Source organism: Lissotriton helveticus, chromosome 1_1 (genome assembly GCF_964261635.1).
Source record: "Lissotriton helveticus chromosome 1_1, aLisHel1.1, whole genome shotgun sequence".
In the NCBI taxonomy this organism is placed as follows: Eukaryota; Metazoa; Chordata; class Amphibia; order Caudata; family Salamandridae; genus Lissotriton; species Lissotriton helveticus.
Window position 1 is genome coordinate 1,319,333,807 of NC_136057.1, and position 27,837 is coordinate 1,319,361,643.

Consider the following 27,837-nt stretch of genomic DNA (forward strand, 5'->3'; position numbering starts at 1 on the left):
ATACTCCTGTAGGTGAAAATCAATATATTTAGACGTATTCTCGAAGGTGCTGTTGATTGCGGACACAATGGGTCTGCCTGGTACTGGTACTTGCTGCTTATGAACCTTCGGGATAAAATATATGTTAGGAAGCACTGGAAATTCCTTATGAAGAAATTTCAGTTTGTCTTTTGAAATTAAGCCTTCACGTTTCCATTGATATAAATCATTGCGGTAAGACTCTTGGATATGTTTTGCTGTTGCCATGTCCGTTTTAGAGTAGCATAGTTTGTCATTCAGATGACGATTAGCTTCCTCGATATATTCTTGTTTGCCCCAGATCACAATGTTCCCACCCTTGTCGGATTGGTTTATTACAATGTTCTTGTTGGTTTTCAACTTCCTCATGAGAGTGGTGTACGGTCTCATTTTATCAAAGGGCGGTTTGCGGGACTTCATAGTTCTGAGTTGCAATTGTTTCACTTCTTCTGTCACTCTATCCGCATACACATCAATGGCATCCCTTGGCATGTTGGGGATGAACATAATCTCCTACGCCGACGACACCCAGCTGATCCTCTCCCTGACCAACGACCCCGCCACCGCCAGAGCCAACCTGCACGAAGGGATGAGAGATGTAGCCGAATGGATGACGACCAGCCGCCTGAAACTGAACTCGGACAAGACGGAGGTCCTCATCCTGGGCTCCTCGCCCTCCGCCTGGGACGACTCCTGGTGGCCCCCCGCCCTGGGCACCGCACCCAAACCGACGGACCACGCACGCAACCTGGGCTTCATCCTGGACTCCTCCCTCTCCATGACCAGACAAGTAAACGCCGTCTCCTTGTCTTGCTTCAACATCCTGCGCATGCTACGTAAGATCTTCCGGTGGATCCCCACCGAGACGAGGAAGACGGTCACCCAGGCCCTCGTCACCAGCCGACTGGACTACGGCAACGCCCTCTACGCCGGAACCACCGCCAAGCTCCAGAAGAGACTCCAGCGGATCCAGAACGCCTCGGCCAGACTCATTCTCGACATCCCCCGACACAGCCACATCTCCGGACACCTGAGAGATCTGCATTGCTCCCGGTCAACAAGAGAATCACCTTCTGTCTCCTCACCCACGCGCACAAAGCCCTACACGACCAAGGCCCGAGCTACCTCAACAACCGGATCAACTTCTACACTCCCAAGCGCCTCCTCAGATCAACCAGCCACGCCCTCGCCGCCGTCCCCCGCATCCGAAGAGCGACAACAGGAGGAAGGTCCTTCTCCTACCTGGCCGCCAAGACCTGGAACTCACTCCCGACCGACCTGCGCCTGACCCAAGACCACCTCTCCTTCAGGAAGAAGCTCAAGACCTGGCTGTTCGAGCAGTAACGGCACCCCCCCCACCCCCCACCCAGCGCCTTGAGACCCTACGGGTGAGTAGTGCGCTCTATAAATGACCAGATAGGATAGGATAGGATATTGGCTTGAAAGGACTTTGAGATGGCTGTCCCAAATTCATGCCCTCTCTGTCTGCTACTTCCTGCGTACTGCTCGAGATATTTTCCTCATCCTGCAATCCGTGTAAGGCACGCATCAGCCCCACGTCTTTAACTTGTAGTCCGCTTTGTACAGTTGTTTTGCGTCAATCCAGATTTTTTTTGGCTTCCAATATATATATATATATACACACACACACACAAATATATATATACATACACACAAAAGGGTAGTGAGGGTCCAGGATGTAATGTAATGCCAGGCATTGTAAAGCTCAACGGTGGTATTACATGTGTGGGAAAGACATGCATTTTATTGGCATGCCTTGTAACATCATACAACCGATTACAAGTGGCGAGTGGAGGGACTGAGGAGAGTATCTACTCTGTTTTTCCAGCTTTGGCCAAGAGACTAGGCTATACATTGCCCGTTCTCTCTTCAGGGAGCATCATTCCTCATGAATCTAAAGTCCATACCAGTAAGTCATTAGTAATGGACTGTTGAAGTTAGGTGAACGGTGTGGGGTCTGGACGCCTCCATTAACATAAACTACACTATTTAGTCTGTAATACAAATAGGTAATAAATATTCATTCCAGTCAGTTTAAACCCCAACCTGATGTCTGTCTTTATTAAGTGGTGGCTGCTTATTAAGAAGAGGGTTGATGAGGAGTGTATGTTTGCGTGTGAATTTAGTGAGGAATAAGCCATAAAGGGAAGTGCAGCATGGGACTCACTCGTCCCACACAGTGCTCCCCCAAGTGAGGCTAATAGCCGTTGGAGAATTTGTTCCAGCAGGATTGGGAGCACAAGCCTAGTGCTCCTCCTGCCTGCAGGGTCGAATGACAGGTCTATCACCCTGCAAGATGACGCACTGGTCACATGACCACATCCCAGCTCTGGGCTTCAGAACGTCTGTGGTAGAAGCAGAGGCATTTCTTTGTTTCTGGCACAATGCAAATCAAGATCTACCCAACATCCTGTAGAGCAAGCTAGCAGTGGTGGCTTAGGCAGGGATCTGTCACAACTACATGAAGGATTAGGTGATAGCAGCTTGGCACCTGGTAGCACCAACTATACCAAGAGTGTATGTTCATTCAGGGGTTGATGTAGGGCCATGAATACAAATGACATGGGTGGACTGAGGGGCTTATCCGCCCTATGTTTCTGTCTTCGATCATAGGGGAATGTCCTATATTGTCAGTTCCCAGTTCCGTGAGATTCAGGGCTTTTCTGTCTTCGATCATAGGGGAATGTCCTATATTGTCAGTTCCCAGTTCCGTGAGATTCAGGGCTTATCCGTTCAATGTTTCTGGTTTCGACCATGGGGCAAGGTCCTATATTATCAGTTTCCAGTTCCGTGAGATTCGTTCCTTGTGAAGGTAAAATCTAATCCAGTAAGTGATGTGTAATGGACTGGCGAAGTTATGTGGAAGACTGTGGACTCATCCATCGACATAAACTATACTAGTCTATTATGCTCATAGGTAACACATAGCTGACTGCAGTCTGTTTAACTCTCAACCTGATATTTGTTTTTATTGAGTCACGTCTGCTTATTTATGAGAGGGTTGATTGTATGTTTATGTGTGAGGAGTCTGAGGAACAAGCCCAACAAGGCAGCGCAGCCTGGGCCTGTCCCGCACAATCACAGCTTTGGTGATGTGAAGATCACTAAATGTCTCTGCCCATCTGTGTCTTCCTTTGTTTGACAGCAAACACAACAAGATGATGGATGGAGTGCTGAAACGTTTTAACCACGCACCCCAGTCACAGATCTGGTTTATTCTATCGTTCTTTTGCTCACCATACCACCCCAGTTTGACCCCAGCTATATGCAAATCAGTCTTGACGCTGTTCCTCCTGGGAGCAGTCCAGCCTGAACTACCAAGCCAGGTCATCCCTGGACTGGAAACAAGCATCCTGGGACTAGTTTCGGGGTACTACCCCTCATCAGCCAGGCTAGCTTGAATACAGTGTCATAGCGAGCAAGGGACCCACGTCCAGTTTTCTTGACTGGGGGTGAATGTATGATTCATTCAGCATTCCGTCTATCATTTGTTTATGCAGCACTTTTCGCCCTAAGTGGGATGGGCATGCCCTTGCTCACTGTGCCAATGGATTAAAGGTAGCCGGGCTGATGAGGGGTAATACCCTGAAACCGGTCCCAGGATGCTAATTATTGGTCCAGTTAGGACCTGGCTTGTCTGGGGGTGAATGTATGATTCATTCAGCATTACCTCTATCATTTGGTTGAGCAACAATTTCTGTGTTTCACTTTCACAGCAGGAGCAATTGAGCCTCCAATCTTGGACTTGTACTCCAAGGGAATATTTATTAAAGGATTTTGATTTTTTTTAACCCATTTCTGAGATGGAAAACGTGAGTCAGACTAGTTTCTTTAGCAGTGGGAACCGTGCGTTTGCCCTCTGCCACTGGAAAGGTTTCCTGCAGGAGTCCCCTGTCATGAGACATTGCCAGACCCTTCAAAAGCAGGACTGTGCTCAGTGGATTATTCGTGAGACCATAATCTGCACACCCAGTCACTCACAGTTCTAATACAGAAAATAGAATAAAAGTAGTGAGTGAGACATTCAACCCCACCCGCTGTCGTCTCATTGGCCGTGGGTGTAGTAGCAGCTGATTGGCTATTATTGCTCTCTTTAGTCCAGCACCCTTCTCTAGGCTGCCCTAGGGCTTGTTCTTGAACCTCACAGGCACAGCAATTACCAGCCCTGCCTAGCCCTAAAAAGCAGCAGAAAGTCGAGGGTGAAATGGTAGGTGATTTGGTTGTCGCAAAAGTGATGGGCTACTGTCCAAATCGGTAGGGTAAGTATGGGAGAGGAAACAATGAAAGCTACTAGTAGCCAAAGACGAGATTCAGCAGCAGAGAAAGCCTCTGAAACTGATGCTTACATGCAGAGGATTTTACTCTGTTTCATTGCGTGCAAACCCATATTTGGCATGGGAGCAGAACACCTAGATTCATTGGAAGTTGCTGAAGTTCCAAGAGAAGGTGTTTTATTCAGTCCTCATTATTTTTTGCTCCCTCATTTTTTCCACCAATCTTTTTTTGTCCTAAGTTAAGGTGGTCATTGCCTACTTTTTTCAACAACAACAAAGTAAAAATCACAAACATATTTTAAAAAGTTTTCAGAACTACCTTTAATTGTGAAGAAATAAAACAATTTCAATAAATATCTTTTATAGTTGCTTTTTAACCTTGGAAGTGCAAATAGTGTGGAATAGACAAACAATAAATGCTAGACTATACCTCTGGTGCAGCCTAGGTACTCAGACAATTTTTGCAGTGTAGGGCCAAAGGCCACTCGCAGTTGAAGAAGGCCCCCCATGAGGAGTTGGGCACAACCTTGCAGCCAACCCCAACTACATATGACCAAAGACTGTCTGCAGTAGGGTCTAGCTGCATGGGGTAGTTTAGAGTGGGAGACATTTGAATACAGTATGTCCTAAAAACCCAAATAGTGAAACTATGGTTAGGATTTATCACAACACATAAAAAAAATTAAAAAAATTACCTTGGAAATTTACTTTAGAAATCACAGTTAAATTACAGTTATGGTTTTGAATTAATTCTGTAAAAACCTCTGATATTTGCTAGTCAAGGTTACGTATGTTAATTATAACTGAGTCTCCACCTTGCATTGTGCATGACCTCACATATGACGACATCTCCAATGAAATCTTTGGTATCTTAAATGGCATCACCGTTGACATCACCAGCGTCTTGCCTACCTATACTTTAAAACTCACAATACAACCATCATACACTATAGAGCCATCTTATTTACCTATGCAGGGTCCATGTAATAATTACATAATCAACATCACTCTTACCTACCATCATACAACAATACATGATCATACACCAAATCAAACTACTTAATTTACCGACTAACACATCATTACCCAATTACATTCCAGCCATATATAAAATACTCACAATGACAGACACCCACCAAAAAGTCAAAACTTACCAAACAGGAAGTACAAAAAGTAAATACGTAGTACCGTGTGTTACCACACCTAATGTTATCACCCACACACCCATCTTCTGTCTCTATAACTTGTGCCCTGTGACTGCAGTCCCACTATTATACAGTTACTCAAAAAGTACATCCAATCTATTAGCAACAAACAGTCCCAGCATGACACAGTTAAACACCCACCAACATACACCCACTCTAATAGCGATATATAGCCACAGAGCTACCATTACACAAGCACACGCCCTCCTTCCTTTAGAAACACAAATGATGCCTACAGGCTCAACAATGCACACCTGTGTGTGAAGCCACAGCACACTAAGCTTCTCCTCTTGAGTCGTGGCCCCTTCCCACACCCAAAGATGGTAATAAAAACGTATACCACTCTTTTATTTAGGTCCTGAGGAAAGCCAGATATTTAAGCCACTGGCTGAAACATGTCGACCCACGTTTGGATGTAGGAGGTCGTAACTCACCACCTTAACATCCCTCAGCCTTACTTTTAACCGCTGACGGCGGCCCAATTATTAAAGTGTAATTTACCCTCGGGTATTGGGACCTCCGCCAAGCCGTTTTAACTGTCACTTCACAAACGCACCCTACACTGCACTCTCAGCAATATACCAGCTCCTCTGTAATCGGGCGTCGCAGCACACCCGGGACACGCTAGGTGTTACTGGGTGGGCCCGATAATGAAGCATGCCACCAACCAGGTTGGTGGGTGAGGGCTTCATGAACACACCAACGAGGTGTCCACTGACAAAACCAGTCAGAGTCCTAATATTAAAAGTCATATTGAGCTAGTCTCCTTTGATGATACAATAAAAACGTATAGCCATTTTTGAGGGAGGGGAGGGGCACAATGACCCACTTGCGGCTTTTCCTCTCGTGAGTCATGGCCCATTCTCACACAGAAAACATCAACACACATCTTCACATACAACATATATGTGGAGTTCTTCAGTGGAAGAGATACACTGTATGTGCGTACCTATAATCTACCCCTTGAGTTTTTTTGCAATAGCATCACTACTTCTTATTTCACACCTCGTCACTGTTAACAGCTACGGCCATTATCTAAACAAGGTATTGTTTCTATGAAATGTACCTCGATAAGTAAAGCAGTGTTCTGAGAAAGAACAAAAATAATACGTAGTATTTTTATATTCCTTGATTTCCTCAATCAAAGCAGTGTTTAACCGAGAAACTGATTTGCTTCTCTTTTTCTGTAGAAAACATGCTTGCCATTGGACAACTTAAGCAGTTCGGTGAACCGAATCCAGCTTTCAGGGTCCTAAAACCCTGGTGGGATGTCCTGGCAGAGTACACCAACCTCATAATGGCCATGTTATCAATCTTCACAGCAAGTTTACAGGTAAGGGAAGAAGGGTTGGGCACTGGATGCAGACAAAGCGCATTTCGTGCAATTGGTTCAAATGTGTAAAGCAATAACAATGTCAAAATATACTGACTAGTAGTAAAATAACATACTTTTATTTACTCATTAATAATAACATGTAAATAAATAATAATTCGTTATTTTAACGAAATACTGTTTCAATACCAGAGGAATGTAAGACCGACAAAGACAAGTTTTACCTTATCTTTGATGGCAGACAATATAAATTAAGCCAGGCCTTCTAAGCAGCACTAGAAGAAAGTCCAGTATAAAGCATGAAACTCCAACTAAGTGGTTGGAACAGTAATCGGGACCAACAGTTTTTGATCACAATTTAAAGCCGCATTCCCCACACTGCAAATTGGGGATTTCACGCTATGCCCAATCACCTTTGGTTATTGGTACTAAAGGCCAGGACCCTGATGCATGTAATCTGAAGGCAGAATCATATAATGGGCAGGTAGATCTATGTACGCGGTAGGCACGTCTGCACATTTAATACTATAATTAAGCACATAGAGTATTTCTGATTACTAACAGAAGTGTGATAAGACTTAAATATACAGCAGGGAAGTATACATTTCTGACTTTCAATTCCTGACATTTATCCCATGAGCTAGACAAAATATGTGACAATTGTATGTCCCTTGGTAAACTATACAATAAGCATTAGAGTAAAAAATGAACTGTAGTACTGTAGAAGTGAAGTAAAACAATGCCCTTTCAGCTAAAACGGCGAACTCCAGAATGTAGCTTAGTTACCTCTACGAAATTTGATATACAGAGCCCTTTCAATCGGATTCTCAATCCCAGCCAAATGGGGTTCAAACACGGGCATGCTCTTAAAAGTTAAAAATGATTGTGTGATTTTTCTTAAGCTATAATTGTTCCTCCTAGCAGCGTCTACCCAGTTCTAGCATATACGTTTTGATGCATTCATAGACCCTGAGCTAATCGTTTCTGGCGAAACCCACAGGTCAGTCAAACGTGTGGCCCTAACGTGTCACAAACATATTTGCACCATTTCATCTGGGCACAAGTCCTTAAAACTTACTAAAACAAGTAGGCAGTGTGCATTTGACATCATGGCGCGTATCATCGCACATGGTCTCACAGGAAGTGACATCATACTAGGAACTGACATCATATCTTAAGACCTCATACCAGGGGCACAACTAGACTCAAACTTTGGGGGGCTAACACATGGATTAGTTGAGACAGAGACGTCATAGGAGCTGAATCAACATTATTTGTGGGGGGCTCCCTTCGCTTTTCCGATGTAGTGCGTAATACACAGAGTCATTCTTGGAGACTACATGTGGCTAATTGGGAATTTTAAAGCACACAGGGTCAGTAACATTATTCTCGGCATAACAACATTTTGGGGATCTCAAGGAATGTTAGCCCAGTGAATGACTAATGTTCTATTTTAATACACATTAGCCCAGTAAACCTGGTGCAATGCGAAACACCAGATTCTATTATACATCACAATCAAGAGCAAATCGTACATTCCAAACACTCCGGGCCAGTTCTGTCAACCTAACTAGTCATAAAAAAATTATTTACAAGATATTTCACCATCCTTCCACTAAAGGAAGGTTTTGAAAATTGGAAGCAAAAAATGCAGTTCAAGCACATTTATTTAGTTACTGCTCTGTTCATGCTTCATTTCGCCTGCACACAGTACTTTTATGTAATTTTCTGAATATGATGTTAGTATAGTAAACAGCTTTGTAGCTGTTTTTGGGAAGCTACCACATATCCTAGCTCTATAGCACAAAGAATGTTGAATATATATTATTTGGTACTTTGTGACAACTCCCACCAAATATTTTTTAATTAGAAATGCTTGGGTGGTCATTTATCAAGAAACACAACCCATGTTTGATAAGATTTGCTCTAATAACATACATTAAGGATAGAAACTGGGCACACAAGCTTGATTATAGATAATTTCCCCACATCATAGATGGATGTCAGTCTGGGTTTAGGAAGGGTAAGAGATGTTGACGTAGTTTTCCATTTGGCATTCATCGCACTGCAATCAGTACCCCTTGCCTAAGTAAAATGATCAGAAAATAAACAGAGCTTTAAAAATCTTATGTAGTTTTCACATTCAAGTCTCTTTACCTAGCCACTGGGCAGCAAATAAGAAGCTGTTGTGGAGCTAAGCATTGGTAAAGGGATCAACCTTTGATGCCCCTACAGCTATTGCTGCCATTTTTGTGAATAAATGCCATGGCTGCTCAGGGCTGACATTTAAACCTGCAATGTACCCCTGAACACAAATGGGAGCAGAATATTAAATAGAAATAACATTCGTGAAAATACCTTGCAACAGTGCTTGAAGAATGAGAATGTATTTACTGATAACAATGTTTGCAGATTTCTATTGAATTCTTGTGTGAAGCAAATAACGCATGAAATAAGACTTCTTGGGTGGATGCTTAGTAGCAGTACGATCAAGTAATCCCAGAAAGAACTTTGGATGTATGAGACTGTCTCCTAATAAGAATGATGGGGTTAAATTAGAACAATTGCATAATATTTTGGAGTAATCATAGTGTCAGAAAAAGACTGAGCTGCAGGCAAACATGTCTGTACTTCGTTGTGGAGGGCAGGAAATTAAACATAATCATTAGGGCCTGCGAACCGAATCCCTACCTCATTTGAGGTAACATATTGCCTCATCTGAGCAGGAAGCACTTACTGCAGAGACCGAAAATACCTTCACAAAGTATTATCCATTTTGAGCACTGCCACTTCTGCTAACATAGCCTTCTTCCATATAAACTATTGCTGAAGATAAGACAACCATGCTGACCTCTGTCCTCAAAGAGGTCATTCCTGCCTTCCACAATCCCTCCTGCTGTCTCCTCAGCTAAATGTAACTAGTATAGTAAGGATCATGAGAGGTTTGCCTTGAGGCCCTACGTAGAAGGTGGGCAGCTCCTGCTTCCAAGGGGTTCTTCTTGGCCTGCCCTAGTATCTCCTGCTCTCAAAATACTTGGGCAGATGTTCCTCTTTCAAATCACTTTTCATTACCAACAGGGTAACTGTAGGTAATAAAACAAATGAAATGAATGAAACAAATGAAATTTTGGCAATGCAACAAAGCTTCACTGATATCCACAGACTAGACCACTGGCCTCAAAACTGGCAGCCCAGCCCTCATTCATTTCCTCCAGGAAGCTACACACTGATGGAACTTCCTTCTCTGTCCACAAAGCAACATTTTAAAACCCACTCCTTGCAAAGATTGGAAACATCCAAAACCTCCTCAGATTCAGGGAAGCAGAAAAGGCCTGGCTATTCTGTAAAAGGTTACACCCCGACTGCAAAACAGTCCCAAATCTTAACAACCCCACAAAACACGAGTTAGTCACCTATGTACTGGTCACTCCTCTTGGCTCCATTCCAAGGTTAAGTGCATCTAACAATATTGCATGCATATATCTTTTCCCAAAAACACATTGAAAATTATGCTCATTAGGGCTGCACAATTTTGTTCTATGAACTACGCAATTCTAATTTGGCCCTGATTGGAGGAGTGTGTGATATCTATTGCGCATGTTAAGTTAGATACTAAGAGGAGGTCCCAATTTGTTGGGTGTGAATAATAGCATCAATTGTGAGTTTTGTCTGAAAATGGTACATAAGATACACATTTTAGTGTTCTGTGCACCAAAACCTGCATGCTGTGTTATTTACAACACACTTATTCCCCAGAAAAGCTTTTTGTTGCATATATATTGTTATGTATTTATCTTCCACGTGCACTCCGTGCTCGTGGAAGATAGTGTTCTCTTTAAGAAATGTTATGGTTTTCATGGGGAGTTGGATCACGGGGAGAATGTTGTGCATTAACTGATAACCTATGACATGAGAAGCTGCATTAAATCTCTTCTCTATAAACACAGTTGTCAATGTGTTTTATTTAACGGATTTAACTTCCCTACACTGGCGACGAGGGGTACGATCCTGCACAAGGAGAATAATCACGTGAGATTATTTAATTTATTTCGCTCTCGACCGCAGTTATCGAGCCGTGGCGTACTTCATTTGGAAACTTATTCGACGGCGTAAATCGAGCGGTGGTGTATCCATTGTTTCAACCGTGTTTGTTCAACTATTTTTCGTATTTCTTTTCCGGAGTTGAAATTACATTTTTTTTTTTTTTATCCTGGATTGCTCCTGCGGCAGTCTACAGTTACTCTTTACATTCGTGCATTTGATAGCACCTGCGGCTGTTTTCATAACCTATTTTTTATTTTTATTTATTCCCGACATCTTGTGTATCCTGTTTGTTTATTATTGAACTTACTTTGTTGGAGCATCGAAGACACGTATCAACGGCAATTTAGAGAATCTTCTCCAAGAATGCCCATGTTGTTGCCTAGCTGCGTCCTCTTACTGTATTCCGGATTGACACGCTAGGGATTGTGGGAAGGCATTGCATTGTGGTCCTACCTCATCACGTTTTGCACGTCGGCGACCATTTTTGTTTGAAGGTTTCCATGGTTACGTGTCATCGTTTCATCTGGGAAGTTACAGCGATGCTCGCTCTATGATACACATGAAAATGGGTTTTGGCACTGTTATTGCCACTTCTACAACAGCAATACGGTTGATTTGACTTTATACACGGTTTTTGGAATATTAACTTGTTTTCTTTATGCTTTATGAGTAAGCTTCATGAACTTTCTTTTTAGCTTGTTATTTCTATTCTTGTAATTCATCACAATTATTATTTATTTTATTTTTTATTATTTCTCTTGATAAAATGTCTGGTATATTACTTCCTCCCTCATTTCTAACAGCTTCTGGCGAACCTCCTATGTCTTGGGAAGTTTGGGAGCCAATGTTTTTAGCCTATGTGGAGGTCATGGAAGGTGAGGATTGTGAAGCAGAGAGGAAACTTTCTCTTTTAAAACACTGTTTAGGCGGTTTTGGACTTAAAGAATTTAAAACTCTTCCTGTTTTAATTAACCCGGGTAGAATTAATGTGTATCAGTATGCATCTACCCAACTTAACATTCGTTTTGGGAAAAAGAAAAATGTCGGGATGGAAAGGTTTATTTTCTACTCTCGTAAACAGCGTGACGAGGAATCCATTGAAGATTATGTATTTTCTCTAAGATCACTCGCAGCTACTTGCGCATTTGAACATATTTCTTATGACCAGGTATTAAGAGACCAGATTTTGATGCGTACGAATAGTAAAAAAGTTCAAGAGAAACTATGGTCTACCCCTGATTTATCCTTGAATGCAGCGATTGATATTCCTAAGTCAATTGAGCATTCAGAAAAGTTTGTGAAGGAAATTAGGGGTAAGGATAAAAGTGATGTTTTTAATGTAAATAAGGAACTGAAAGAACAGAATAAACAAAAGATGTCTTCCAGTCAAAGGAGTAACACTTCCAACAAATTTGATACTAACCATAAGAGTATGAATCAGTATAGTGAGAAACGCAGTCATACACTGTTGTGTTTTAGATGTGGTAGTAATTCGCACTTAGCCAATTACAAGAATTGTCCGGGCTTTGATAAAGTTTGTGCTAAATGTAATAGAAAAGGGTATTTCACTAAATTCTGTAAATCACCCAAAAAAAAGTTCAATTACATGCATTATTCAAGTGATGATGATCTCAGTACCGGTAATGATGAGAATGACATCAACACGGTTATTAATGTATGTTGTGTTGAAGGTGTTTCCAAATTTCCATCTTGCATCGTCAAAGTAGATGGTATCGAGTTAGACTTCTATGTTGACTCTTGTGCTTGGTTTACTATTATTTCCCGCAAGATCTTTGAGGACAATTGGCCTGGGAGATGTTTAACATCACCAGATGTATCTCCTGGTGGATATACGGGCCATAAAATTGATTTAGTGGGATATTTTTCAGCTGAGTTAGTATTTGGCAAAAACTATGCATCAAGCAAAGTTTATGTGACAGAAAGTGGGAAGTCATTACTGGGATGGCCACAACAATTTGATTTAGGAGTTAAGCTTGACCCTAGGGCAAACCCTCTTGAATTTGCTATTGAACTACCAACGTAAAATAGTGATGCCTTGGTTGAGAAGCTTAGAAGGGAATTTCCTGAAGTGTTCAGTGGGAAATTAGGCAAGTATCTTGGGTTTGAGCACACTATCAAGCTACACGAAAATTATGTTCCCATACGACATAGGGTAAGAAATGTACCAATTTCTTATCGTGGTAAATTAAAGGATATGTTGAAAAATGTATGTAATGATGGTATAATAGAGCCTATTGAATCCTCACCGTGGGTTTCTCCGATTGTGATTTCGGTCAAACCTTCTGGTGAGCTAAGATTATGTGTCGATTTACGCAGTTTGAATCGCTCTATTTGGGTGGATGCTCATCCCTTACCTAATTTACATGAGATGGTTTCCACTTTAGCGGATGCGAAAGTTTTTTCTTGCATTGACTTGACTAGTGCGTACCACCAAGTGGTATTGTCGGAAGAGTCTAAAAATATGACTGCCTTTATCACTCCTGAGGGTCTCTCAGGTATTGCCGAATGCCTTTTGGTCTTGCGAGTGCAGCTTCTGTCTTTCAGAGGTTAATGAAGGATACCTTGGACAGATTGGACGGGGCTGTTGCTTTCCAAGATGACATCTTGGTATAGGGGAAATGTGATGAGGATCATGATCGCAATTTGTACTGTGTTATTGCTGCATTAGCCAAGAAGGGTCTCACGCTCAGGTTAGAAAAATGCAACATCAAGGCGAAGGAAGTTGAGTACCTTGGTCATACTATCAGTGGGGACGGTATTAGGCCTAAGGGAAAGCATGTTAAAAGCATTGTGAATGCATCTTTTCCATCTTCTAAGGAACAATTAGTGGCGTTTTTGGGGTTAACTGAGTTTTATGCTAAATTCATTCCTAACTACTCAGTCAAGGTTGATCCTTTTAGATGTTAACTTAAGAAGAATGCTGTTTTTAAATGGTCTGGAGAGATGTCTGTTGCACTTAATGTGCTGAAGGAGTTCATTGTTAATGCTCCATGCTTAAAACCTTTCATCCCTGGGAAGAAATGCATTGTGATGGTGGATGCAAGCTGTTTAGGGCTGGGTGGAGTTCTTTTACAGAGGGACGATCACAATGAATGGATAGTTGCTTATGCATCTAGGGCGTTGAGGGTAGCTGAAAAAAATTATTCTGTGATCGAAAGAGAATTACTAGCTTGTGTGTGGGGGGCCGAGTATTTTAGAAGTTTCCTTTGGGGAACTGAGTTCGTAATTAAAACGCACCATAAGCCTCTTGTGTTTCTGATGTCCCCGGGTGGAGGTAGGTCTATGTCGGCGCGGTTGGCAAGACTTTCCTCAAGATTACAATCCTTTCGATTCACAATTGAGTATGTCCAGGGGAAGGCCAATTTCCACGCTAATTGCATGTCCAGGTTGCCCATAGTTGAAGAAGGTGTTTTTCAGGAAGATGATTGTGAGGTAGCGTTTACTGTTCGTGATGTGAACTTGATTGGTAGTGGTAAGCATGTTTTGAAGGAAGATATTTGGATTTCTGAGATGGAGAAAGATGTTGTGATAAGTGAAGTAAAGAAGTTTATTGTTCAAGGTTGGCCTGAGACGAGGAAATTGTCTGAGGAGTTAATGAGTTTCGCTAAGGTTAATGGCGAGTTAGCTATTGAAAATGGTATTGTTCTAAGGGAAGATAAAATAATTCCTCCTTTTAATCTTAGGTGCACCATCATGGAGATTGGCCACGAGGGACAATTGGGTATCTCTTTAACGCGGAGACGTATTAGGGATATGTTTTGGTGGCCGGGGATTGACTCCTCTGTTGAACAATTTGTACGACTTTGTGGTAGTTGTGCGAATAGTGACAAGTCTGCTTTTCCTCTGCGTTCTGAATCTATTCCTGTGAAATTCCCAGATGGGCCGTGGAGGAAGTTGGGCATTGATATTGTCGGGCCATTTCATGTGTTGCCTAAGGAAGAGAGTTTTCGTATTGTTTTGATCAATTACTTTTCTAAGTGGCTGGAAATAAAAATGGTCAGAGAGGTCACGTCTCAGAGAATTATTGAATTTTTAGATAGTGTTTTTTGCAGAGAGGGTATTCCGCAAGTAATCGTCACAGACAATGGTCCGCAATTTATTAGTAAGGACATGGAGTTTTTTTACAATAAGTGTGGAATAACTCACAAGAGGATTGCTGTTTTCCATCCTGAAGCAAATGGACAGGTGGAGCGCTTTAATCGGGTGGTGAAAGAGGCTATTCAGCTTTCTATTAAGAGTGGTCTGAATTGGAAGAATGCTTTAGGTTCCATGCTCCTGTCTTACAGGACTTCTCCTAATTCGGTTACTTTAGTCAGCCCGTTTGAACTTTTGAGAGGGAGGAAGCCTAGTACTACTTTGGTTCCTTGGTGGTTAAAAGGGAAAGTTTCAAGTGGTAAATGGAACAACGTTGATTATGATGTAGTAAAGGAAAGAGTTGAGAAGTACAAAAGTAAAATGAAAGTGGACATGGACAACAAAAGAGGTCATCCTAGCAAGCAAAAGGTGGTCACTGGTGATTTTGTTCGAGTTAAAAAAAAAAAACCAATGTCTCTAAGGGATCTCAATGTTGGTCAGATCCTAAGGAAGTTATTGAGGTCTTTAATAATATGGTCAGGATAGAAGGGGGAAGTGTGTGGAATTTCAATAGGATTTCATTATATAAAGGATTTGATCGTTCTTTAAAAGCTGCAAGAGAATTTGAGTTGGGGGAAACTGTACGATCTGGTGCTCCTCCTAGATCTAATCCAGGTTGTTCCAATGAAAATGTGAAAAAACAAAGGGAGAAAAGGGAACATCATGTGCCGGGTAGGTTCAAAGATTTTGTTATGGGTATAAAGGGGTAAAAAAAAAAAAAGGGGGAAGATGTGTTGCATATATATTGTTATGTATTTATCTTCCACGTGCACTCCGTGCTCGTGGAAGATAGTGTTCTCTTTAAGAATTGTTATGGTTTGCATGGGGAGTTGGATCACGGGGAGAATGTTGTGCATTAACTGATAACCTATGACATGAGAAGCTGCATTAAATCTCTTCTCTATAAACACAGTTGTCAATGTGTTTTATTTAACGGATTTAACTTCCCTACACTTTTCCCAGGTACATTTTGTCAAAGGAAACCTGTTGAAATTTACCTGGGAAAAGATGTTGTGGTTTTGGGGCTTGCGATGTGGATATGTGCTCTACCCGGAGCTACCACAAATTTCTAAATTAACTAGGTCAAACATAGTCGATGGCTTTAAATACTTAAGTTCATATAACACAAAGTTTTAAGCACGGTACAAAGGTGGGCACTAATACCACAAAACTTAAAAAATGCATCTCAAACGGTTTTGAAAAGCATCAATGATGGTGCTTTTGAAGCTGTGCCTAATTCTGAATGACTAACCATTACTCCACAGCCCGGCCATGAGTCAGTCTCCCCGGACCGCTGTGAAGCACAGGTGCGTCCCCTCTTGGCTCTTCTTGGTTAGAATAGATACTTTGTCCCCAATCCATTTGACTCACAGACTGCCGTCTGTATCATCTTTTCCACACTCCAACTGTCCTTCCTTTTGTAAATTACCGTGATTACTCTGAATACATTTTTAGGTATGTAGGGTTGATTTTCTGTAACCCTTCACCGTTAGTAGGTGGTCCACTGCATAGCTTTTCACTTTTATGGGTTTTTCAATCCCAAGCACACGGGTGAGCTATCCCGCCCCCCTAGATGGCTTAGGATGTTTAACTCCCATTTCCAAGCATGCCACACATATTTACAGTTGAATATATTGCTGGTAGTTGGTATTTTTCCCGCATATTACCACGCGGTCTTTGCCTTAGAGTATTATGTGCACTCACATCTTTTAAAGTCACGTAGCACATATCTTTTTATTGTAAACCTGGTATTTTGCACTAATCTAGGAGCAAGTTATCAGTTTAGCATGTGTTCGTTATAAAGCATGGGGCTTTTGTTTGGCCAGATTTCTTTCATTGCATGTGCACAATATCTGTTGATAGAATTGGATTTTTGAGGCACGAGTATGAGTTCTAGATCAACACTCTGGCCCGCGTCACTCCTGCTTTATGTATATACTCATATATCCATGTGAAGCAGTTTTAACTGGATTTTTGTCAACTTACAGGAGGCTACTGATCAACCTCACTCTGATGTGTGGAGGTTCTAACATACCTTCCCCGTGGCGTGAGGCCTGTGAGCCCATCGTCACTTCAGCTTGTGTTTGGGTTTTATTCCCATATCTCTAAGTAAGTCCTTTATGCACCTTTCTGAATGTGTTCTCCCTCTCATTAGGTATGCGCTTAATGGTTTTCCTCCTCTTTTGCCCTCTCTGACTTAGGAGCCTGTTGGCCCATCAACTTCTCAAAATCTACGGCCTAATTTTTTCGAGCAGCATTTTAATCGGTAAACATCCACTCTCTTCTCTTTCACTTACGTGATCGACACTCTCTACCTCTCTACTAATGGATATTATCTAACTGTTCCTAGGGGCTCCTTTTTCACTCCCTTTTGGACCTGATGAAGACCCCAAGTTAAGGACTAACTTACCTGGATTGTACATTTGGGTCGAAATGTCGACAGTCTTACACTACTTTCCAAGCGCAGAGGACAGAAATTAATTATCTGTGGCTATGATTTGCTATGTCTTTTGGATTATTTTTCTGTCATTAGGCTGGATAGGTTTCATTTTTGACTGATGTTTATTTTTCACATTGCCTTCCCTTTCCTACAACCCTTACCAGCACAGACTCTTTCCTGAGCACTCTATTCCCTTTCTCCGAGCACCATTGTGATTAAATGTACATACAATCATGCTGTCTCCAAGATTCAGATGTTATCATTAAAAGTACATTTATTTGTATTCATCATGTTGTTTTTTGAATGATTCAATATTGCATTTTGATAAAGCATATTCCACTGTGACCGCTATTATCCTACACTAACCATTGCGCCACAGCACACAACATAATTAAGATATCTGCAAGTGCTGTGATTTAAGAAAAAGCAACATAACTGATGCCCTTCTGTACTTTTGAGACTTTTATTTACAGGGGTTCTAGTGTACAACATATTGTAAACTTAGCGTTGCTTCAAAACTGTTTAAGTTCATTATACAAAATTGTGATTTACATTACACAGGCTACATGATATTTTACAGTTTTGTAGGATTGGGTTTGCTATTTTATCGATCCCAGAAGGATGAAAAGATAAGATGGCTTTGTTGGAATTCAAATTCAAATCCATGTCCGACGGGATTTAGAGTTGGTTGAGTAACTGAAGGTTGAAGCCAGGCTTGAGACAGATGCCTTGCTCTCGTTCACCTTGTAGTCCTCTTAGACCCTTAAGACCAAAAAGAGCCAAGGTTGCTTGAGGCTTTTCACTGCCAGTCACACTCTAACCTCATGCAGCAAGAATTAAAAACAAAGCATTGAACTGTGATATAAAACAGGAGAAAGTAATAGCCATCTATTGTCTGAAATTCACAACGAGAAACCAGAAAAACTGAATTTAATCCCAGCTTCCTTGCTTGACTAAATGGTGTGATCCTCTGCAATATTTAATTTCACCATATTTTTACTTTTACTTTTGCAAATGGCAGCACCTTGAAATACGTGAGCCCTGTATGAAAATGTCTTGCATTTGATTTAATAGCCGATAATACTTCTACCTGTATAATAAGAATCAAGGCCACAGTTAGGGTGCATATGACAACTGTCTTGCCTCTTAGTGGCTTATTTGTGGGATTTTCGCATACAGCAGTGCAACAAGACACCTTGCTATGCTGCCCTATGCCAAAGTGAAAGGACATTATGGTGCATTCCTGTCCTTTCACCCTGCGCTGGTGCAGTTTCTGCAGCCTAACGCCAACGCAGGAACCTTTGCCCCATGGTGCAAGGGTGCCTCCGTTACATGTAGGATTGTTTTTGTGCAGAAAGGGACACCTTCCTGCACAAAAACAATGCTAATAGGTGTTTTCCTTTTTCCGTGTGTGCTGCAGAATGCAGCACACATAGAAAGAGAAAACAATGAGGAGAGATGAACATATTTCTCCTCGTTACGCGTCATCTTGTGAAGCGTACGGATTTGGCGCTTTCCGAGGTTTACATGACTTTGTAAATCTGCGGCAGCGTCAAACTCCATTGGTGTTGCGTGGGGAAACCCACTGCAACGCCCATATAATGCATCCGGGGCGCAGAGTAAGGCGACGCAGTGAATTGCGCTGCATCGCCATAGTCATGATTTAATAGGCCACTCAAAGCCATGCAAGGTGGCTTTGCATGGCATCTAATTCAAAATGAGAGCCCTGCGTCATACATGTACTACTTTCCTTGGTGCAAAAGGGATGGAGGGATCTCATAAATAAGCGTCAATTCAGTGATATAATCTGATGTACTAAGGTGAAACACTTCTGCATTTTGAAGAATTGTACTATTTTGAATTTTGGATGACATTATTATATTTTTGTATAATGTTTTGTTACACAATTTAAATGACAAACATTTTCATTGCTTGACTCGTGCACAGGCTCTTAGAGTCATACCATATACTTCGCTTGGTCAATCCTCCCTGTTAATTTGCTGGCTCGTCCAACTCTATGGAAAAGGTATCTATAACAAGATAAATATTTTTGACATGCTTTCTATTGCCTTTAGATCACACTCCAAACTGCTGCTGTTGTGATGTTATATATTTGTTTCAACTCATGTTGCACTGCACTTTATGATTGGTCTTGGGCCACTAAGAAAATAAAAGAAATGACTACAAATATTTATGTTGTAATGCCATGCACAATTCTAATTTTCTGAACGTTTTCTTCCCAACAGAAAATCCTTTAGGCATATCACTGTCTTTGTCTAAATTGCCCTGTGATGGGCGCTTACTGGGCAGCTTTCATTGCTATGAGGATGTTGCAGGGCAGCCCTGCTGTGTATTTGGGGATGGGTCTGGATCTGATAACAGCAGCTTTGATCACTGCTGCTGCTTTTACACCTCTTCCATGGCCCCATTAAGAGTTGTTTAAGCAGAGCAATAAATGAAAAGCAGGCACCTGAAGGAAGAAAGAATGATGGAACGTCTGGCTTTAAACAGAAATGTTTTAAGGCGAGGTGGATGCTTTGGAGGGACTGACTTGAAGGTAGGGTGATCACCTGACATGGGTGCAAATTCAGGATGGTGAGTTTAAAAATTCAGGACAAAGGGTCAACATTCAGGAGAAAAATTCAGGACAAAACTTCGAGACAAAAGGTACGTTTTACATACACATCAGTGCCATTGTGAGATGTAAAGTGCACGCATAGGATATAACTAATTGGGACCTGCTGTGCTGCACTAGAGTGCAGTCATCCAAGTGGCAAGATTTATGTGTCAGATTGCTTCAAGCATTCCATTTCTGTTCAGCTGGTGATGACTTGCATAGGGGCTGTTATAGTACTGAGTAATGGGTACGACCCATAGCGGACAGTTCTTGTGTGAGGGTAAGAGCGTTAAGCAGGAAAAGGGAGTTATTAACCAGCCTGCCTGAGCTATAATTGGCTGCACACTGCTGAGGGTTATGGTATTATTGTAGTTCAGAGTGGTTAGATAGGAGTTGATATTACTATATAATAACCTGGCTAGTGGCTAGCCATTTATCAGCCCTCCTTATTTTACCAGTATATTGGAAATAATATACTGCTTGGGCTGTTTCATTTCTGTGAACGGTAACTTCAGATTCTCACAGATGCACAGAAGTGGACTTCAGATTAGAAACTGTATACACTGTTAAGGCATAATTGAAGGGGAGAAGAAGGCACCGTCTTTTACATACATTTTCTATTGAATGAAAGCAAAATGGCAACATGCAGTTTTACTGATAAAAATAGATACCGCACAAATACGAATGTGTGGGTATGTGGTCTTGGCAAATATGTATCATTTGAACATCACCAAATAAAGTGTCTTGATTGTTTTGATCCTATTAAAACTGTTTTCAGCACACTTCTGAATTACAAGCAAGTGGTCCATGTGTGGTGTCCTAACTGCTGATATGTTTTGAAACATTTGCACACTTCATTTACAGATATTTAAAAGTTGTGTGTTACAAACAAACTGACAGCTTACAGCCTTTATTTTCCCACCCACAAGAAAATGTAGGAAAACATGGTGCATTCTGCAACACATTTGTCATTATATACCAATTGTATTAGCTTCTAAAGCATAGTAAATGATGACTTCACTGTGCAGGAGACAGGGCCTTGTGCGAGATGTAGTCAGTACTGCCAAGCGTCACGCAACAGGTGTGACACTCACGCATTTTAGTGCGGTGATCCGCATCACGTCACTGAAATGCATTGTCACGCATTTTTGCCACCAGTGCCAGGCGCGCCACCAACGGCTCCTGTGCCCGGGCTCTCTACTGCTCTACTCATGCTGCTTGCTGAGCCCCGGCCCGAGTTCTTAAATAGTTCATAACCGATCGGCTCTCAGCCTCTGTGGAGTGGCTGAGAGCGCTACAATGTATCTGAAGTCTGCCCAGGGCTGCCTGCTGTGTTTGTTGCCCTGGAAACAAATGAATACGGCGCCGGCGGCTCGGGCTTACTCATCACACACACTGCAGGGGGAGGGAGGGGCTGCCCTCTCAGCAGATGATAGTGCTTCTGTCAATCACCGGCGTGGCGCCATAGAGTCAAGGAGGCCCTCCATTTAATTTGCAAGTGAGCCCCTTAAAGTTTAGTGACGCCGGTGCTCTAGTTCCAGGACTCTGGCACAAGCCCCTCCATGTAGCTTCTGCTGAGCCACACAATCATGCCCGGGCCAGTGTTTGTTGCGGCGGGTGACCTTGCAGCGAGATGCGGCCCGTATAAACAGTTGCGTCGCAAACTAAGTAAGTTGTGCCTCATGAGGTATCTCTGCAAAATCATGCGAATTGTATTAATAGCGTGACCGTGTTGGTGCCTGTTCCACACCTGTGTTGTACAAGGATTCAGCAGCTTGGATAACGGCACTGATTGAGTGGCCTTTCCGTCAAGGAAAAACTAGGTCTCTGTAGGAGAGCGATGATTAGTTGGCGTGATGGGGCTAAGCAAGAGTGACTGTTTTCACCCAGCATCATGTGGACCTCGTCCCCCCCTACCCCCCTCCCCCACACACACACACACAAACCATCTGACCAGCTGTACTGAGTCCAGTAACAGTGCCAAAAATCACCACGCAGGCAGCGAGGAACTTCCCATTAAAAACCCTATTCTTTAAAAGTGACTTTTTATTGTTGTAAAAAATAAAATGTGGCAGGGCTGCAGCGAGGAACTTCCCATTAAAAACCCTATTCTTTAAAAGTGACTTTTTATTGTTGTAAAAAATAAAATGTGGCAGGGCTCTCAGCTTGCACCACCCATTGCCCCTTGTATGCTGCCAATGATAGTAGCAACGCAACTACGGACCATCACACTCCTACAAGTGTGACAATTGTGGGGCAGAATTATTTGTTTTCATGCATCAATAAAAATGTCAAGATCATCACTCTTGTGAATAATGGAGTGCTGGAGCAAGATCAGCTGTCGCAGGGATTCTGCTCCTACACAGAACTGTGCATAGACACCTAGAACCTCAGTGAATTAGGGTGTCCCAAAACTCACCTCAGTATCCAAAATACCCTACCAGACTAGCAATCAGTGTCTCATTGGTTCTTCCATACCCCCAAAGATTTAGACAACCCAGAACATGGACTTAGAACACCTCAGGTAACGTGGAACACATGAACACTGTTTCGTTATACCAACATATCAATCCAGAACGAGAAGTAAATGAAGACACGTGTAAGTTTGAAATGTTTATTTCTAATGCCGTGTTCTCAGGGGCAGTATCTTAGCTAATCCAAGCAAACATATTATAAGCAACAAGGTTATCAGCATATTTACTAGTCCATAAAATACAAAGGGAGAAAGCATGTTAAAATGATAAAGGGAAGAAGGCTAAATGGCACCTAAGTCTGACCCTTCCTTGCTAGTATATTATATTATATCTAAAGAAGGTCTCTTTTGGTTTTAGAAGGGCGGCCCCATACCTCTGATCTTAATGGAAAGGGATCACATCATCTTCCACCAGCTCTCTGCATGCGAATATTCATCAAGTGTGTGTGCATGCTTTGCGCAGTGCATTATTGAACGCGGATAAAGCCAGAGTTGGCCGCAGCTGCATATGTGTTATGTCTAGAACGTGCGCAGATCAGACCTCACAACCACCACTGTGTTGAAATAACCGTGAAGGCCTCGGCACTCACTGTTCAGACATAGCTTACCAAGCAAAGCTGATACAATAGCAAAACATATTATTCTCGTGTGAAGCAAAATATTCTACTAGGCTCAAAGCTCTAATAACAATATGTGCCGTGTGTAGAAGCAGCAGAAAGGTAAAATGGCGTATAAACTTCTAATAAGCTCATGCTAACTTAACACAGTGTGAAGGCAAAGCATATCTATATGACACAGCGTTTTGTTTAGTAACAGTTTTCACGAAAGGACATGAACCATGCATATTCTCAAAACAGTTTTTAATGAGAATTAGCTGTGAGTTCCTGCTTTTTACTAGGTTAGTGCCCATCAATTCCTGGTGCTTTTAAGCAGTTTTAAGATCTTGTAAGATTTCTTGTTGCTCAAATGGGTGTGATTTATGAAATGTATATATTGCCCATGTCTTCATTTCTTGATTTTGCTTGTGAGAAAATGTCACTCATAGTCATTGACTGTCACTTATAATTGCAATGAAATCATGAACATGTCACACATAAGCAATCTAAAACCTTGGCAACTATGTGTAGTCAGTCTAAACACTTCTCCTCCCACCCAGCACAAACACCTAATCTGGGCCTATGGGTACCTGACAGTCAGTGAACGTGCACTAGGCAAGATGGCTGACACTGCGGACTGGTGTTTATAGCACAAGACCTTGATGTGAGTTGGCTTCGAGTAAAACACCATGCAACAGTGTCAGCCATCTTGCAAGTATACTTCACATCATTGTCTACACAAACTCTTCCTTGTGGCCTGGTTGGGCTGGGCGTGAGGAGGAGTTTAAGTTTCCCAAATAGCCCATCAGCACTCACACCCCAGCTCATGAAATTAGCCACACATTTGCAAAAAGAAAACTTTGAGATCTCATCTAACTATGCAGTCAAAATAAAAATTCCATGAGCTGTGTATACACAAAGCTAAGCAGTCACACGTTCAGCTCCTTACAGGCATTCACTTGAGGATCAAGAGGCAAGAACAATAAGCACCTCACTCACAACATGAGCACAAAATTCCAGGGAAAGCAAAATACTGTGAGTGTTTAGGCAGCTACACCTATGTGACTGCTGAGACATGGACTAAGCCCAGTACACAGCCCTGACAAACTCTAACCTTCTGATCTAAAGAGTACGTATGTCACTATTATCCCACAGATGTGGAGCATACTAACCTACCCATGTCATATACAGAGTGTCAGGTACAAGTCAATCTCAGTAGGCATGTCATAAGCCCTAAACTCAACATGCCCATTTCTGCACATAGGTGGAGTGTATTACCAATACACATCCTGTCAAACTTGCATTGTTGATCCCAAACACGGGTGACCATCATGGATAAAGGAGGCCAATTTATCAGCATAAACTGATTTATTTTGTCCAGTCATTTACATAATGGGTACCATTTAGGGTGCATTGGACATTCACATAATTGACTGTGTGATTTCTACACCCACTGGGCGAGCTGGGAACACCGCCGGCTAAAATGATGACAGCCAGTTCAGGCTCCAGCCGACCAGGAGCTCTCCGGCGTTGAGGACTCTAACACATCCTTGGGCAAGGAGGAACAACCTGGCCCATCAGGTTTAGGTCAGCACACAGCACCAGCAGCTTCAGCAGGATCCACTGTGACAACTCCCACCTCAGCTAACGACACCCAGCTGACTCCTACCCTGACAGACACAGCAGCCTGGGACAATGCCAATGGCACAGCAACACAGAGCACTCTGGAGTTGACCGAAGACAACACCCCTGTCAATGAGGAAGGAGGCTCAGGGTTGACTGTGCCACCACTAAATGTACATGCTCCTAGGGGTGGTGAGAGGGGTCGTGTAGATCCACACCGTTGAGCAGTTGGTGCTGGCGATGATCACCCATATCTCTCCTGGGTGATCAATGCCTATGATGGTTACCAGGTCATAGAAATCCTCAGGAAAATCGAGCAGCTGCAGGCAGACCAAAACAAACATTTGGGCAGGTTTAACAACAAAATAGACGATATGACTGGGGTAGTGCGGGATATTGGTACCAGCCTCTGCCAGATTGCTAGTCACCTAGCCACACTTCCCCGTGTGCCTACAACATCTGTTGCCACCACATCTGCACAAGCCACAGGGAGGTACATGGAGTTTGATGGATAGCCCCCAGTATCCCAGGGACATGCAGCTGCGGATTCCCCACCCAAACTTGGGAAGGGGAATCCGAGGAAGCATCAGTGAGAGTCGGATGGCAATGCACCACCCCCAGGAAGTCAAAAGGTGCCCTTGATATCATCCAGTGTGTGGCAAGAGTTCCCTCTGTTGACTGTCATAAATAACTGTCTCACACTGATGGAGGGTCAAAGTTGAGCTTTGGACTCAAATAACTGTGACTTGTCTCTGGTGGATTTAATCTGCAAACACCATCAACTCAAATCTGCATGTTATTTTTTTGTTGTGAGCACACAACCATTGTGTGGCTTTAATTCTGCACTATTTATAAAAAATATACCACTTTACACAGAAATACTTGCTCGTGTCGTGACTTTGAACTCGAAATGAACATATTGCAATCGCCCTCTAATCACAACGATGAAAGTGTCCACAACCTATGCAACAATTACTTGTAAGTTGTAAACTAAGTGCCAGTGAATAAATGAACGTTCCCACAGCATGATAGATATACACAACCAGGTTATCTCACACACCGTAGTACACAGTACATATTCACTGGAAGTCAATTTTCTACCCAGCTACCACCACTTGCCGTCCAGTAAGCAATCTATGTTAGCCTACTAGTTCATCATGCTCAAACTTTGATTTGAACATGTTTGGATCTGTGATATCGGACAAGGCACACCTCAATATTGAACACATTTTTATTGTCCAGATACAACCTGGTGCCTGAACACTCAGTAGCCGATTATGATGTCGGTCAGAAGAGCATCCAAAAGCCTTTCTGAGTCTGACCTTTCGACCAGCTTGTATTTGGAGTCGGTTTTCCTATCCTACGCATTATGATGCCCAAAACCCATTACTTACCGATCGACTTGGTTACTCCAATTCAACTGGATCTTCCGACTGAGAAGCCTTCTGAAATGCTGAGTGGAGCCGTTCAGAGCCACTTTCAAGTCCAAATCCGGCCGCCCTTTCATGATGTGTACTTCCGATGCGTCAAATTGGTTGTACCAACCAACCCGTCAGAGCAGTTGGAAGGGGAGTATTTCTGCTCCGAATTTCGTCACAACACGATCCCTGTGACCAAGACTGTGCAGCTATGCTTTCCATCGCGTTTTTCATCCCTCTACTGTACATTTACAATAAATACTACAACCCCAACTGACGCAGTCGTCGCAGACTGTAAGTTAGCAAGTGGAGCTTGTGTAGTTTGACTGGAGTATGGTATAATCTATGTAAAAACTTAAAATGAATAAATCTTAATCTATTGCTCGCTGTGACTGCCTCTGTCTGTATGCAACTGAGTTACCATTTCTCATCCGTCAGGGGAGTCTCTGGATCTTCATCCAATTTTATCCGCGCCTGAAGGGTGTGGGAGGGTGTTGCAGTTTGTATTTGCTTGTATAATAGAGACGTGACGTGCGTAGGGGTGTCTGCTTGCAATAGTTTGTGTAAAGGTGTGAAAGTGATTGGTTCTGCAGGGATTGCTGAGGTTACACCCTTAACGCTTAGTCTAATTCTTATATAAATGAACAGGTCCATAGTGGTGGTGTGCACCAAAAAATTGCTCCCTGCTACAATGTAAAGATCCCCCAAGTGCTGTAGTGAAGTTATCAAGTAGCCTGCGGCATATCCCCTCATATGTAATTTTGTAGCAGAGGATACCGCGTCAGTGTCATCCTAGGAGAGTACATCATGGGGGCCTCCAATCTAATAGCAATTCGTCGCCACGCTGCGACAGTGCAGTCCACCATGGACAGATCACGCTCGCGCTCCTTCACTGTCATGAACAAATAGCCTGCGGGAGGAGTTGGGGTCATGTAGCAATCCTCCACCGCCGGGTGCGGCATAAATGGAGGTGGATGGAACCAGTAGACACAAAATGTGCCTCGGCACAGTGGTAATAATGTTCAAAATTAGGGCCTTCAAACCCTTCCTGGTGGTACGGCAGCATCAGTGTTGCAAGGTTGAGCCGTGCCTGTTTCCCTCCCCATATGAGTTGTCTAAGCTGCGCCTTAAGCGTGTTAAAAAAAACCTCCCTGGATGATACGGTATGTTAATAAATAGATATAACAAGCATTGGAAATGCAATAGGAAAGTTTTGTTTTTTAAAATAGCTAAGTCAATAGCTTTGTCATATACAATGCCAATAGTTATAACTTTCGCAAATGTGACACCTATAGCATTTGTAATGCAACATGTTTTGTATTTACGTGACTTAGATGTATTGATATTACAAATAACAATGGCTTTTAATTTTTTTAAATAATTAATACTTAAATATTTTATTTAATTTGTAATGTCAATAGCTTAAACTTTTGTAAATAACTTTTGTGAAGATTATGTTCAGTGTTTTTTATTGTGACGAAAATCCAAGAACAGAAGTGAAATATTAACATCTTTTTGTGATTTGTAATAAAGCGTGAAAGCTTGAAAACAGCTTGAAACATTGAAAGAACATATTTGAACCAGTGATGCTGTGGTGGTGCTGAGTGATGTTGTTGTTGC

General features: G+C 42.3%; 1 protein-coding gene across 1 annotated transcript in view; it reads left to right on the top strand.

Moving 5' to 3' along the window:
- LOC144763964 (uncharacterized) overlaps positions 1 to 27,837 on the top strand; it is a 725,263-nt gene that overhangs the window by 41,441 nt on the left and 655,985 nt on the right. The window contains exon 6 of the mRNA XM_078650044.1: positions 6,709 to 6,851. Coding sequence (XP_078506170.1) covers positions 6,709 to 6,851 — 143 coding nt within the window. The remainder of the gene's footprint in view (positions 1 to 6,708; positions 6,852 to 27,837) is intronic.